We start from the raw sequence: 13711 nt of genomic DNA on the forward strand, positions 1-13711 counted from the left end.
CTCAAGTTCCACCTCACCAGTGCTAGAGTTACACACATGTGCCACCACGCCTGGTGCCTGGTGAGCTTTTCAATATGGGAAAAAATCTACATATGATGTTAAAAGTTACATACTTTAATGTGCTGGCTTTGACAGTACATAAATTAAAATTCTACATTATACTTTGAAATCTGAAAGAAGATCTTGAGGAAGGAGTATTCCCTTGTCCTAAGAAGGTTAACTTAAAATATTTTATTTGGGGCCAGGGAGATGGCTCAGTAGAATAAGTGCTTCCCTGGCAAGCGCAAGGGCCTGAGTTCAATCTTGGTTCTGCAAAAAAAAAAAATAAATAAAAGGTTTTATTATTTCAAAAGTAGTATACAGGCTTGGTGTAGTTTAATTGGAAATTGAGAGTAAATATTAAATTGAGAGTGAGTGTTATGCTGAGGTGTCATTCCAGACTATGAGATGCACAGTTTCCAGATTTAGAGTTGGCATTTTGGCAGCAGTATTACTAGTTTGACTCCCCCTTCATCAGGATACCAGACCGATCCCTTTCCTCAGAAGTTCCTGTTGGCCTCTTCCCAGTGACCCTCTCCCCCATTTGAACTACATTTGAATGAAATCATAGTGTCTTTGGGTCACAAAGTCAGGCTTTCAAAATGTGTTTATGAGGGCGAGGGAGATAGCTCAGTGGCATAAGCACCTGCCTGGCAAGCGCAAGTTGATTCCCGGTACCACAAAACAACAACAAAAATGCGTTTATGTTATTGCATATATCCGTAGATTTGCTAGGAGAAGTTTCTTCAGCATATATCCCTGTTGATGAACATTGGGGTTGATTTTAAGTTACTGTGAATCTTGCAGCTTCGAACATTCTTTTTTTTTTTTTAATTTATTTATTTATGAGAGAGAGAGAGAGAGAGAGAGAGAGAGAGAGAGAGAGAGAGAGAGAGAAAGAGAGAGAGACAGTGAGTGTGTGGTGTGTGTGGCCAGCTCAGCCCACCAGGGGGCGGGGCTGGCTGGCATGTGGTGCTGGGGGATTGAATGGCGGTCCCTGATGCTTTGCTAAGCTTGTTCTAAGTAGGTGCTTTAAACCACTGAGCCATCTCTCCAGCCCGCTTCGAACATTCTTGCATGAGATTCTCATATGTAAATACTTAAAAGTGGAATAGATTAAAAATGTTAGAAACCACGTACTGTAGATAGAGGGAGGAATGATGTTTATGGTTCTATTATTTGAACTGTTATAAATCCTATTGCATAGACTTTCTAGCTGGTATTATACAAAACTGTGCTTTTAGTATAAAGGAAAACCAGTAAAAATTAGCATGTTTGACTGTAGAACATTTAAGGCTATGTGAAGGAGTGTGTGTGTGTGTGTGTGTGTGTGTGTGTGTGAGGATTTTCCTATCAAAGGTTGATTATAAACAGGCCTGCTTGTCAGAGGTTGATTATATCCAAACATGATGGCTGTCTTGTATCATTTTTTCCTGAAAAGGTTCTGTTTTGCAGTTTTCTTCCACAGCAGCTTTTTAAGATATCTCATTTAGATTTCTTTAAATGAAAATCCTTTATATATTCAAATTTTTTTCTGAATAAGCCTTCTCTATTTCCCATTACTCATGCACATAATCTGCTGGGCTTGTTGCAGTTCCATGGTGTACTATTTGAGTTATTTTGGAAATTTTGTTCTTTATAACTGCTGTTCTGAGCAGTTAAATATAAAAAGGGGAATGGTTCTTAGCACAAAGCACAGATTCTTGAATGAGTCATTTAGATCATTCCCATGTATGTGGAAAAATTACATCACTACCCAGTGCTGGGTTTCTATTTATACTCTACTAGACTACCTTATTATTTTTAAATCTTGTTTGGTCTTTTTTAAAGGTAGTATAAAGCAAGCTGTAAAATAGAGGCCAAAAATAAAAAATATTAAATGACACATCTTTGCTTAAAGATAAAGTTTATCTTTAAACTTCTATGGAGACTCAGAAGATGTGGATATTCTTACCTTTCTCTTTATTCGCTAAACTCATTCACTTGTGTTCCTTGAAAAGACAGCAAGTCAATGACATTTAATGTTCTGAAATTAGTAACTCTAGGTTTGAAGGCCCCAGTAATTTTTGTCTGGTATGTGTTTGTGTTTTTATTTTTCCAAATGGGAAAGATTAGCTTCTCTCCCTGTGCAAACATAAATACATAGGACTACTGTGATACCATTTTAACTAGCACGTGCCTCGCTCATGGGGCCTCTTTGAGACATGGGCTTGTTGCTGAAGACTGTGTAGTAAGGCTTCAGTGTGCAGTGGTAGATTTATGATGCTTTTAGGTAAGGTTTTAAAATCTAATTTATATAATTAGAATTGCTTCCCCAGTGTAGTAGTGTCTGTTATTTATGAGAAACAGAAATCTGTGACAGTCACATCTACTTAACCATTTTCTACTGACTTTGGGCTACCTGCCTGCTGTGCTGTGTGGGGAGCACCCTCCCTGCTTCTGCCTTCCCTGGCTGTTGTCCCTGCGCACTGATGGTAGACAAGCACACTCTTGAGTCCTGGCCTGTTGCAGTGTGGACAGCGACTGTTCAGGGCATCATCTGGGCACTCCTGGGTGGTGTGGCAGTCTCGACGGAAATGAGATTGTTCCAAAACCTTCAGAAATGAGTGATTGTGCTGTGCGTTTACTTCTTTAAACCTATCTGAGTGATTAGATTCTGATCACTATATTGTTTATGAGAATGCTAATTCATGCACTACATAAAGTAATTTAAAAGAGTCTACATGATTTTCATGAGATCCCCCTATCTTCTGTGTTCTATTTTGGTGTCCTACCAATAAATACCTGCAAAAGAGCACTTAGATACTTTTAAACCTATTATGTTGATTCAAGTTTTAGGTCTTCCCTTATCACCTCCACAAAGAAGGAAAAAAGGGGACTCAGGTCAACAATTTCTGACATTGCCAGTGAAGCGGAAGACCCAATGCTATTATGGACTACTGGACTCTTAGAATCTATTTTGCTGAGTTAACACAGCTATATTATTTAAATAACGGAACTAAACAAAAAAAGGAGATAAAGATGAATGTCCATTTTGTATCAGTGTATTCAAATTGGTTAGGATAGATATATAGTTACATTCTCTTAATGAATAGGGGGATTTGTTCTAATAGTGTTTGTAAATAGGATATCAAGTCCACATCTTGTACAGCAATTAACCGCTAGGAAGAATGTATTCATTGTGTTAATTATTGAAACTGTCCTACCAATTTGGTTTGAAACTGTCTCATTGCTATTTGTTTCTCAATAAAATTATGGAAAAAAAAGAAGGAAAAATATTCAAAATATCTGCCAGCTTTATTTTCAAACTAGTAAATAGCTCATATTGAACCCTTACTTCAAGCTGCTCCTTAAGCATTTTACATACATTATATATATATGTACTAGCTTATTTAGTCTTTTTTTTCCCCTCAGGTTTTTAAAAAATATTGATTTGGTACAGAGTCTCACTACACAGCTTGGACTCATAGTGATCCTCCTGTCTTAGCCTCCCCAGTGCTGGGATTACAGGCTTGCACCACCGTGGCATGCAGTACCAGGGGTCGAACTAGAGACCTTGTGCTTGCCAGGCAGGCACTTATACCACTGAGCTAAGTCCCCAGCCCCAGTTTATTTAATCTTAAGCAGCCTTTCAAATACAAAGTTATTGGAGAGGTTCAAAACTGAGGAAGTAAAGGTATAAAAATGAAGTAATTTGTCCAAGGCTAAGTCGCATGTGACAGATCATGCCCTTAATCGTTAAATTGTCAGTACCTTGACTTCATCGCTGCAGTACATGATCTCTGTCATTCCTGTCTGCTTTGTGCTTGTATGCATGCAAAGATGGAAATAGTGTGGTTTCTGCTTTCGCCACTCTCACCATTCATTCAAAGAGCCAGGCATTTTACAAATGCAGTGCAGAACAGACTGGAGCCAGCCTTGCCGTTCAGTTCAAGTTGTGTTATCTTAGGCCAGTCCATCTCATTTATGAAATCACCCTGAAAGTGGTGCCTGGCGGTATGTGGCTGTGGGGTTAAATGAGAACAAGTACAAAGGGCACAGGGACAGCGCACGTTCAGTGTTGCCTCTTGTCTACTCGGAAGATATTACCAGACATTCAGCTGTTTCCCCAAGTAGTAATCAATCAGGTTTCCTCACGTCTGGTATTGTAGCATGGCATATGAAGCTGCTGCTGCTTTGTCTAAATAGAAAAGTGTCTGTCTGGCTTCTCCCAGATTGTAGGTATAATGTTTATTCTCTGTCCATTATTTTGCCAAAACACTTCTTATCAGGGCCGGGGAGATAGCTCAGTAGAATAAGAGCTTGCTTGGCAAACGCAAGGTCCTGAGTTTAATCCCTGGTACTGGGAAAAAAATCTGGACAGTTACTTTGATTTGCTTTTTTTTTTTTTTTGCTATTTTAGGGAAGGGTCTACGGGGTGTTCAGGGTCTCACTACTAGATCAGTCGTAGTGATCCACCTGTTTACTGCCTCCCAAGAGCTAGTGCCACCATGCCCAGTGTCACTTGCTATCTCAGCATGCCTTGGGGGTGGGGCTGGCACTACAGACCTAGGGAACCCCCTGGCACCTGCACCTGCTTGCAGGTGCTTTAATCCACTGAGCTATTTGGCCAGCCCCATACAGTTACTTTGAAACATAAACCTAGGCATATTTTCTGCAAGCATTCCCCCTGAAAAATTGGTCATGTCAGTATCATTCTAAACAGTATTTGGTTTTTTCCCTGAATGTCACAAGTTTTGTATAATTTTTTTTTTTTTTTTTTTTTTTTTTTATAGGGAAGGGTCTACAGGGTGTTCAGGGTCTCACTACTAGATCAGACTTGTGATTCTCCTGTTTATAGCTGCCCAAGAGCTGGGATTACAGGCATGTGCCAAGCCCAGTCTCAGACACTGTCTCAGGGTGCCCCTGGGACAGGGCCAGCACAGCAGGCCTGGGGAGCTAACCCCCAGGCTTCTGTGCCTGCTTGCCCGCACTTTAATCCGCTGAGCTATTTGGCTGGTCCTGTACAAAATTTGATTCTAAATCATTATTGTATTGCTTTATTTTTGTATGAATAGCTTCGTTCTATTTTTATAAATGCATTTCTTCTAAGAATTAGAGTATGAAGAATGAAAATGTTTAAAGAGTATTCAGTAGGTACAGGAATGCTTCAGGACAGTGCCTGGGGCATAGGATTTAAGCTAGAGTCTGGGTGTCTCTATTCAGCTTTCCTAAATTAAAAGGGCTGATTTGGGTCGTAGTTTTATTAAGTAACTCTGATCATGACTAGACAATTCAGGTGTGTGCTTGTGTTTCTTAGGTGACCGAGTTATTGATGTGGGATCTGAATGGAGAACTTTCAGCAATGACAAAGCAACGAAAGACCCATCTCGGGTTGGAGATGCTCAGAATCCTCTTCTGAGTAATGGAGACTTGTCTACTATGATTGGCAAGGTAATGCATCCGTTCTGCAGCTGGCCCGTGTCGTGATCTCAAACCTGAGAGTGTGGGATCCCTGTGGGGAGTCTCAGTCTGGGAATAAGACTTGCAGTAAGAATGACTTTTGTAGGGCCAGCCTGATCCCCGGCATGCTGTGCTGGCCCCACCCCCGGGTGCACTGAGATGGCAGCTGAGATTGGGCCTGGTGGCGTGCACCTGTAATCCCAGCACTTGGGTGCCTGAAAATAGGAGAGTCACTACAAGTCAGATCTGTGTAGTGAGACCCTGTAGGCCGTGTCCTAAATACAGAGGGGGAAAAAAAGAATGGCCTTTTCCACTCTACACCATACATTTCATAGAAACGCTGAGTTTCATGATATTATATGTAAGGTATTTGCAACATAAATGTACTATGCAGTGAATAGTATCTGCTGTTAGTGGCAACTTTTATTAATATATAAGAGAGTGGCATAACTTCTCTGGCTATGTGGCTCACTCTCACTGCTTTTTGGGTTTTTTTTTTGTTGTTGTTGTTTGTTTTGATTTTTCAGACCTGGGAGTTGACCCCAGACCCTCACATTGAACTACATCCCCAGTCTTTTTTGATTTTGAGATAGGATTTCACAGAGTTGTCCAGCTGGCCTCAAACTTGTGATCCTTCTACCTCAGCCTCCTGAGTAGTTGAAATTACAGGTGTGTGCCACTGCACTGGGCCTGCCTTGTGCTGTTTTGCTTTATTATATGAATTAGAAATACTATTAGAAATAGTATTCTGGGGCTGGGGAGATGGCTCGGTGGAATAAGTGCTTCCCTGGCAAGCGCAAGGCCCTGAGTTCAATTCCCGGTTCCGCAAAAAAACAAACAAAAAAAGAAATAGTATTCTGAAGGACTAATTAAGGAAATATATGTACTTTAGAACTTTACTAATGTGCATAGAAATATTTCTAAGAAAATAAGATAATTTTTTTCATTTCTAATTGGTAAATTGCCTTTCAAATTTGAAAAATGGGGAACAGGCCAAGTTTCAGAGTGTACAGATTATATGCAGTGATATCGTTAGGTGACATCTTCCTGTGCTTTAAGCTCTAGGCTGAAGGAATGGTATATTACAGATGTGTTAAAATGTAAGACTCTGAGCAGCTGACACTGTTATTGTTTAAGTATTTTTAATAGAAATACATGACTCAAAAAATAAATGTATAAAGCTGGGCATGGTAGTGCACACCTGTAATCTGAGCACTCAGGAGGCTGAGGCAGGATTCTTGCAGGTTTGAGACCTGAACTGCAGCCTGAACTGCATAGTAAAACTTCATCCCAAAAAGACAAAAAAAAAAGGATAAAAAGAATACAGTAGATTTTCCTTCCCCTAGTTTATCTTGTATCCTTTAAAGTTGTGCTTATGTGGCAAAAAAGCTTTTAAACTGCTACGCCTAATCAGTGTTACATGTATTACATACGAGCTATGTATTTGGGAATATTTCTAGACTGTATCACAGCTCCTGCCCGGCGCACTAGCTCGGCGTCTAGTGGCCTTGGTCCTCTTTCATCAGCCCTTTTAGCGTTCACTAGTCATTCACAGTTGAAGATTAGGATTACTTAGTTTGGTTTAAAAAATAAATAGGGCAGGGGCTGGAGAGATGGCTCAGTGGTCTAAAGCACCTACTTGGAACAAGCTTGGCAAAGCACAGGGACCGCGGTTCGATCCCCCAGCACCACATGCCAGCCAGCCCCGCCCCCTGGTGGGCTGAACTGGCCACACACACAATAAATAAAATGTAAAAATAAATAAATTAAATAAATAAATAAATAGGGCAGGAGATGTAGCTCAGCGGCGCAGTGCATGCCTGGCAAGTACACAGTCATGAGTTCAATTCCTCATAGCAATCAATAAAGTTTGGTTATATTATTTTTACTAAGATTTTGGTTAGAATTATTTGCAAGTGGGTATAGAGAAAATTGACTTTTCTCACTATGTTGTCCTACCCAATATTATGGTATACCTTACCATTTCCTTAGATCTTATGTAGCCATTAAGAAACGTTTGAAGGGCTGGGGAGATGGCTCAGTAGAATAAGCGCTTCCCTGGCAAGTACAAGGGCCTGAGTTCAATCCCCGGTTCTGCAAAAAAGAAAGGAAGGAAGGAAGGTAGGTAGGTAGGTTGGTTGGTTGGTTTGAAAGATTTCTTTGCAAACATATGCATGTTTAAGTTTTATCTGCAGCTTTTTTGTTGTTGTTGTTGTTGTTGTTGGTTTTTTTTTTTTTTTTGGTGTCACTGTTGTAATTGGAATGTTTTCCTTCATTGTCTTCTAACTGGTTAATTGTATGTACAAAGGCCTTTGATTTCTATTTACTAATCTTTTCCACTTTAATGAATTTTTATTATTGATAGCAATAACATTTTTAGTGATTTTTCTTGAGCATCCTGGGTATACAGAGGTACTAACTGCACATAGTTCATCACTTCCTTCCTAATTTTGTACTTATAATTTTCCCTTGCTGAAAAAATGTTAATTATATTTTCTAGTACAGTTTTAAATGGTGGTTGTAAGAGGTTCTTTGTCTTGCTTCTGACTGTAATAATGTATTTACTATTTCTCCCTTAATTGTTCCATGCTTTGGGCATGGAAGGTTTATTTTCCTAATACAAAGAGATACCTACCTGTAGTATTCTGTGTATGTGTGTGTTGTACTGAGAATTGAATCCAGCAAGGGCAGTGCTATATCTCTACCCCATTTTTATTTTGAGATAGGATCTTACTAAATTGTCTAGGCTGACCTCAAACTTTTAATTCTGCCTCAACTTTCTGGGATTACAGATGTGTGCCATAACACCCAGATGTCTGTGAGCTTTTCTCCAAAATGAATTTTAAATTTCATTTGCTTGCCTTTTTTGATGCCTTCAGAAATCATTAGATTTTTTCCTCCTAGACTTATTATTCAGATCTTTTACTAGATTCTCTAATAGATATCTACATTTACGAAAAGGTCTCCACTGGCTCGTGATCTTTCTTTTTTATTTTTTTAAGACAAGGTCTCACTGTGCAGTTCAAGCTGGCCTTGAGCTCATGATATAGCCCAGGCTGGCCCTAAACTCATAGCAGTCCTCCCGCCTCCGCCTTCCAAGTACTGGGATTGCAGGGGTGCACTACCACACCCAATTAGCCAGCTCTTCAATATATTGCGATATTGTGTTTCTATCATATTTATGAATGAAATTGGACTGTTCCAACTTTTCCATTTCCTCAAATAATTGTTTAGAATTGTATGTCTTAGTGTTAAAAATCTCTTTAAATGATCTGAACCTGAAATTCTGGGTCTGGTGGTGCGCACCTGTAATTCCAGCAGTCGGGAGGCCAAGGCAGGAGGAGGATACTCACAAGTGTGAGACCATCCTGGGCTACAAAGTGATCTCAATGCCAGCCTGAGCTGCATAGTGAAACCTTGTCCCAAAAAGATGAAAAAATAAAGATCTGAATCTGATAACTCTTTCCACTCTCAAAATTAAACAGGATGTATAGTTCAAACCTCTTAGGCATATGGAATCAGATTATGTAATTATATTTTCATATAAATTATTAACTTAAATTTTACAAAAATTTTTGCAGTGTTGTACAACTTTGTCTTATAGGGTACAGGAGCTGCAAGTTTTGATGAGTTTGGCAATTCTAAGTACCAAAATCGAAGAACAATGAGCAGTTCTGACCGAGCAATGATGAATGCGTTCAAGGAAATAACCACCATGGCAGACAGAATCAACCTCCCTCGAAATATAGTTGTAAGTTCTGTGTACCTTCTGTACGCCGTTCTTGTGCTGGCTTACCATAAGTTCAGGAGCACATGAAATTTTGATATTGCAACTAATTAAATGGCCTAGAGTTAATTAAACTTAGTTTCTCTGCTTTGAAGGATCGAACAAATAATTTATTCAAGCAAGTGTATGAACAGAAGAGCCTGAAGGGAAGAGCTAATGATGCCATAGCTTCTGCGTGTCTTTATATCGCCTGCAGACAAGAAGGGGTTCCTAGGACATTTAAAGGTATGTTTTCAGTTGCATAAAGCCAGGCAGCTATGACTGTTAGAAGCTGAGGGCATCTTCATTGTTACAGAAGACTCTACCCAAATATCACTTGCTGGTACCTATTCATTTTATTCCTTAGCAACACATTTGTACCGTGATCTTACTGACCATTCTCCCTGTAAGCTGTTTTCTCCCATAGTTATTTTAGACCCTGGAAACCATTGCGTTCTTTGCTAGTCAGATCTTTTGGCTCACAGCATATTTCGTGGGCCTTAAGCCCTGGTGTTGTTAGCTATAGAAGGGCTCTTGTAGACAGTCAATAATGAAGGCATGGAAGCAGCTTTTCCTAGGGCAGGGCTCTGAAAGCCAGGGAGCTGAGCACCACAGGAAGCGTCCGTGAAGTTTTTCTCAAGGTAGCATTTGCATTTCACACTTAGGTTAGAGGCCTTGAGATGGCTGGTGTTTCTCACCATGTGAGCTAGTGACCACCTCCTCACTGTGGTCACAGTATTCACGCTGACTTGCACTGATAGAGCACAGTTTAAGGAATATAGTAACCTCCGGTTTTTTGTCTTGGGATTTTTTGTTTGTTTGTTTTGGAGACCAGGTCTCTCTGTGATCGAAATTTTTACAAGAGAATATATTTTTATAATCAGAGATAATTGATTTGTAAATGAATTATATAACTTACGGGTTTATTTCAATATTTTTTCTTTTAGAAATATGTGCAGTATCACGAATTTCTAAGAAAGAAATTGGCCGATGTTTTAAACTGATATTGAAAGCTTTAGAAACCAGTGTGGATTTGATCACCACTGGGGACTTCATGTCCAGGTTCTGCTCCAACCTCTGTCTCCCGAAGCAAGTGCAGATGGCGGCGACGCACATAGCCCGCAAGGCTGTGGAGCTGGACTTGGTTCCCGGGAGGAGCCCGATCTCCGTGGCAGCAGCAGCTATTTACATGGCCTCCCAGGCATCAGCTGAGAAGAGGACCCAGAAAGGTAAGGCTGGTCCGTAGGAAGAAAGGTAGCAGAGTGGGGACGGCCACAGTGCCGACTTGTTTCTACTTTAAGTGTGATGCAGGTCAGAATCCGGAGCCAGTAATTCAGAAGTAGCTCCGGGGCACCAAAGCATCTAACAGAGTGCAGCCTTTTGCCTGTAAGTGGCTGGTACCTGGTGCTGCATGGAGCATGGCCTTGTCTGCAAAGCTTTTGTTTTCATTGTGCTTTTTACATTTTTCATTTTTAGAGCCCCCTCTAATTCCTGATTATTTTAAATAGTTCCCACATACACACACACCCCAAACTTGCTTTAAGTCTTAAAGAAGGGAAGGGCTGGTGCTTTCTTTCCCAGTGTGGCATGTTACTCTACAAGAAGCATACTGTATTGTGAATGCTCTCCTTTTTAGTTCTTTTCTTTTGGTTGGTCAGTTGGTTTTTTGAGACAGGGCCTTGCTATGTAGTTCAGGCTGGCCTGTAGCTCATTATGTAGCCTAGGTTGGCCTCAGACTCAAAGCGATCTTCCTGCTGCAGCCTCCAAGTGCAGGGATGGTAGGCGTGTGCCTCCATGCCTAGTACTTTTTGTTTTTGATTTTGTGAGACAGTCTTACTGTGTAGTTCTGGTTGACTTCAATTTCTCTGTGTAGCCGAGGATAGCCCGGAACTGAGCAGTCCTCCTGCCTCAGCCTCCCCAGTGCCAGGATTACAGGTCTACATCACCACCCTGGCTTGCGGTCTGTATTTTCATTATTAGTTTTAGTCTTGTTAACTTTTTTTGTTTCCTTTTTTTTTTTCTTTTTTTTTCAGAACTGGGGATTGAACTCAGGCCCTTTCGCTTGCCAGGCAAGCGCTTATTCTACTGAGCCATCTCCCTGGCCCCTCATTATTAGTTTTAGAAGGTACTTTGGTTTAGAGGGTTTTGTTTGCTCTTGGATAGTAGGAAGGAAATAGAAGGGAAAGCATGGCAGTTAATAGTGTGTTGCTTTTGTCTTTCAGAAATTGGAGATATTGCTGGTGTGGCTGACGTTACCATCAGACAGTCCTACAGACTGATCTACCCGCGCGCCCCAGATCTCTTCCCGTCAGACTTCAAGTTCGACACCCCAGTGGACAAGCTGCCGCAGCTCTAAGCCAAGGTGGCAGTGCGAGCTCGTGTGCGGAAGTGGGTCTGCTGTACGGAGCCTGCACACGGCGCTAGAAGGAGCCTGCGCCGCAGGCGGGCGCGGTACGCATTCAGGCCTCACGTTGCTGCTTGGCGTTCTGTATGTATATACTAGTGAGACGTATTTAATGATTTAAATTTCTTACTGAATTTGCTTTCTTTTGTAGCAATCTAGGAAACTGTATTTTGGGAAATATTTGAAATTATGTAAAATTCTTGAATAAAACATTTTTCAAAACTAAATTTTTTGTTATAATTGCATATTACATGTAATTTATAATATATAATTTTAAATAATGTACATCATTGCAGCTAATGTAGCTGATAGAGATTCTTGTTTTTCGTTATTTTTCTTTTATATATAGAGATTTTAAAATGTTAATAAAGTTGTGCAAATAGAAAAATGTGTTGCAAATGATTGTTAACATCTGTAACACTTAGTCTGTAGTTTGACAGGGTGTGTGTAGTCAAGTGTGGTGGTGCACACCTGTAATCCCAGTGCTTGGAAGGCTGAGGCAGGAGGGTTGTGGCAAGTTCCAGGCCAGCATGGGCTACAGTGCAAGTTCTAGGCCAGCAGGAGCTGCATAGACCTTGTCTCAAAAAAATGTGTGCAAGAGGATTATTTAACATATAAATTTAAAAGTGCCCCGAGTTTAATCGCCGGTTCCGCAAAAAAAAAAAAAAAAAGATTAAAAAGTGCCAGCCAAGTTGGCACACCCCTGTAATCATGGCTGTTTGGGAGAGTGAGGCAGAGGGATCACAAGTTGATTCCACCACTCTGTCTGAAAATAAAACAGTTGAGGTTCAGAGTGGTGAGCTGAACCTTGGGAGACACCAGCTTAAAAGATGCTAAGCTGAGTTTTTCAGTGTGCTCTTTTGGGGAGTTACTTTGGCGGGGGCTGAGGGGAGAGAAGGTCTCTCTATGCCAACCAGTCTGCCTTGAACTCACTGTGTAGCTCCGGCTGGCCTCCCACTCCTGGTGACTCCTGGCTCAGCCTCCTGAGTACTGAGGTTACAGGCCTGTGCAACCATACCTGACTCGGAGCTCACTGAGCAGAGATGCTGCTGCTGCTAGGAAAACAGCGGCCGATACATGTTCATTTGAGATGTTACTAATTCTTTTTATAGAATCTGTGTAATTCTTCTTTATGCTTAGTGACAGACTACGCACTCACAGGGTAAAGAACGTTTCCCATGGAGGTTCTAGGTGCTGGGAGAGCCAGGTGAGTGTTCTGACCAACACTCCTGGGTGATGGTGGCTCAGCGTGCCTGGCACCTCGCTCCTAGGGGAACGTGGATCTCGGTGAGCGACAACAGCACGACCTTACGCCCTCCTGCTGGGTGCTTTGCACACACGAGTGCTGGTGTCCTATAGCAGCAGGCTGTGGTTGTCACCACCCTAACAGGTATGAGGCAGGCAATGGCCAGGAGCAGGTTCAGACCTGGCCTGTAAAGAGGATCTGACCTCACTGCCATTCTGTTTGCTCCTCCCTGGGACAGAAGAGCTGCTCTTAGAGTCTCAGACCTGGGCAGTCACAGCAGCCAGCATCTCACAAGGCCACCAGGCTTGTGGTGGCCCAGTAACCAGTGGGTGGGAGAGTCCAGAGTAGGCCTTGGGGCGGGGGAACCTGGCACCTCTTCATTCCTGCGGATGGAGCAGCGCTGAGCTCCAGCCCTGATCCCAGTCACAAGCTGCACCGCAGCCACAGCCCAGTCTGAGAAGAGTTACTGTCAAGTTAGTGGTGGGTGCATGCACAGTACAGGGATCTTGTAAGACAAAGCATCCACGACTCACGAAATAGCAATTGTTTCGAATTTTTTTCACCTGCTTTGCTGTGCATTTTCTTAAAACGTGAAGTCAGAGCCTCGGCTTGGTGACACACACCTGTAATCCTAGCACTGGAAAGGCTGAGGCCAGAGGAGTTCAGGCCAGCTGGGGCTACCGAGTGAGTTCAAGGCCAACCTGAACTGTATTGTGAAACCCTTTCTCAGGAAAAAAGGGAAAAAAGTGATTTCAAATATAGTAGTGCAATGTTTTCCTCTTCTTTTTCTTGTTAAAATTTGTGTTAGATTAAA

General features: G+C 41.6%; 1 protein-coding gene across 1 annotated transcript in view; it reads left to right on the forward strand.

Moving 5' to 3' along the window:
- Positions 1–11878, forward strand: part of Gtf2b (general transcription factor IIB) — a 33782-nt gene extending 21904 nt beyond the window's left edge. The window contains exons 3-7 of the mRNA XM_004639277.3: positions 5339–5472; positions 9086–9232; positions 9364–9493; positions 10195–10476; positions 11470–11878. Of these exons, the coding sequence (XP_004639334.1) occupies positions 5339–5472; positions 9086–9232; positions 9364–9493; positions 10195–10476; positions 11470–11603 (827 nt within the window). The 3' untranslated portion in view covers positions 11604–11878. The remainder of the gene's footprint in view (positions 1–5338; positions 5473–9085; positions 9233–9363; positions 9494–10194; positions 10477–11469) is intronic.
- Positions 11879–13711: the final 1833 nt, after the last annotated feature.

This window comes from Octodon degus, unplaced genomic scaffold (assembly GCF_000260255.1).
Source record: "Octodon degus isolate 3935 unplaced genomic scaffold, OctDeg1.0 scaffold00109, whole genome shotgun sequence".
Taxonomy (NCBI): Eukaryota; Metazoa; Chordata; class Mammalia; order Rodentia; family Octodontidae; genus Octodon; species Octodon degus.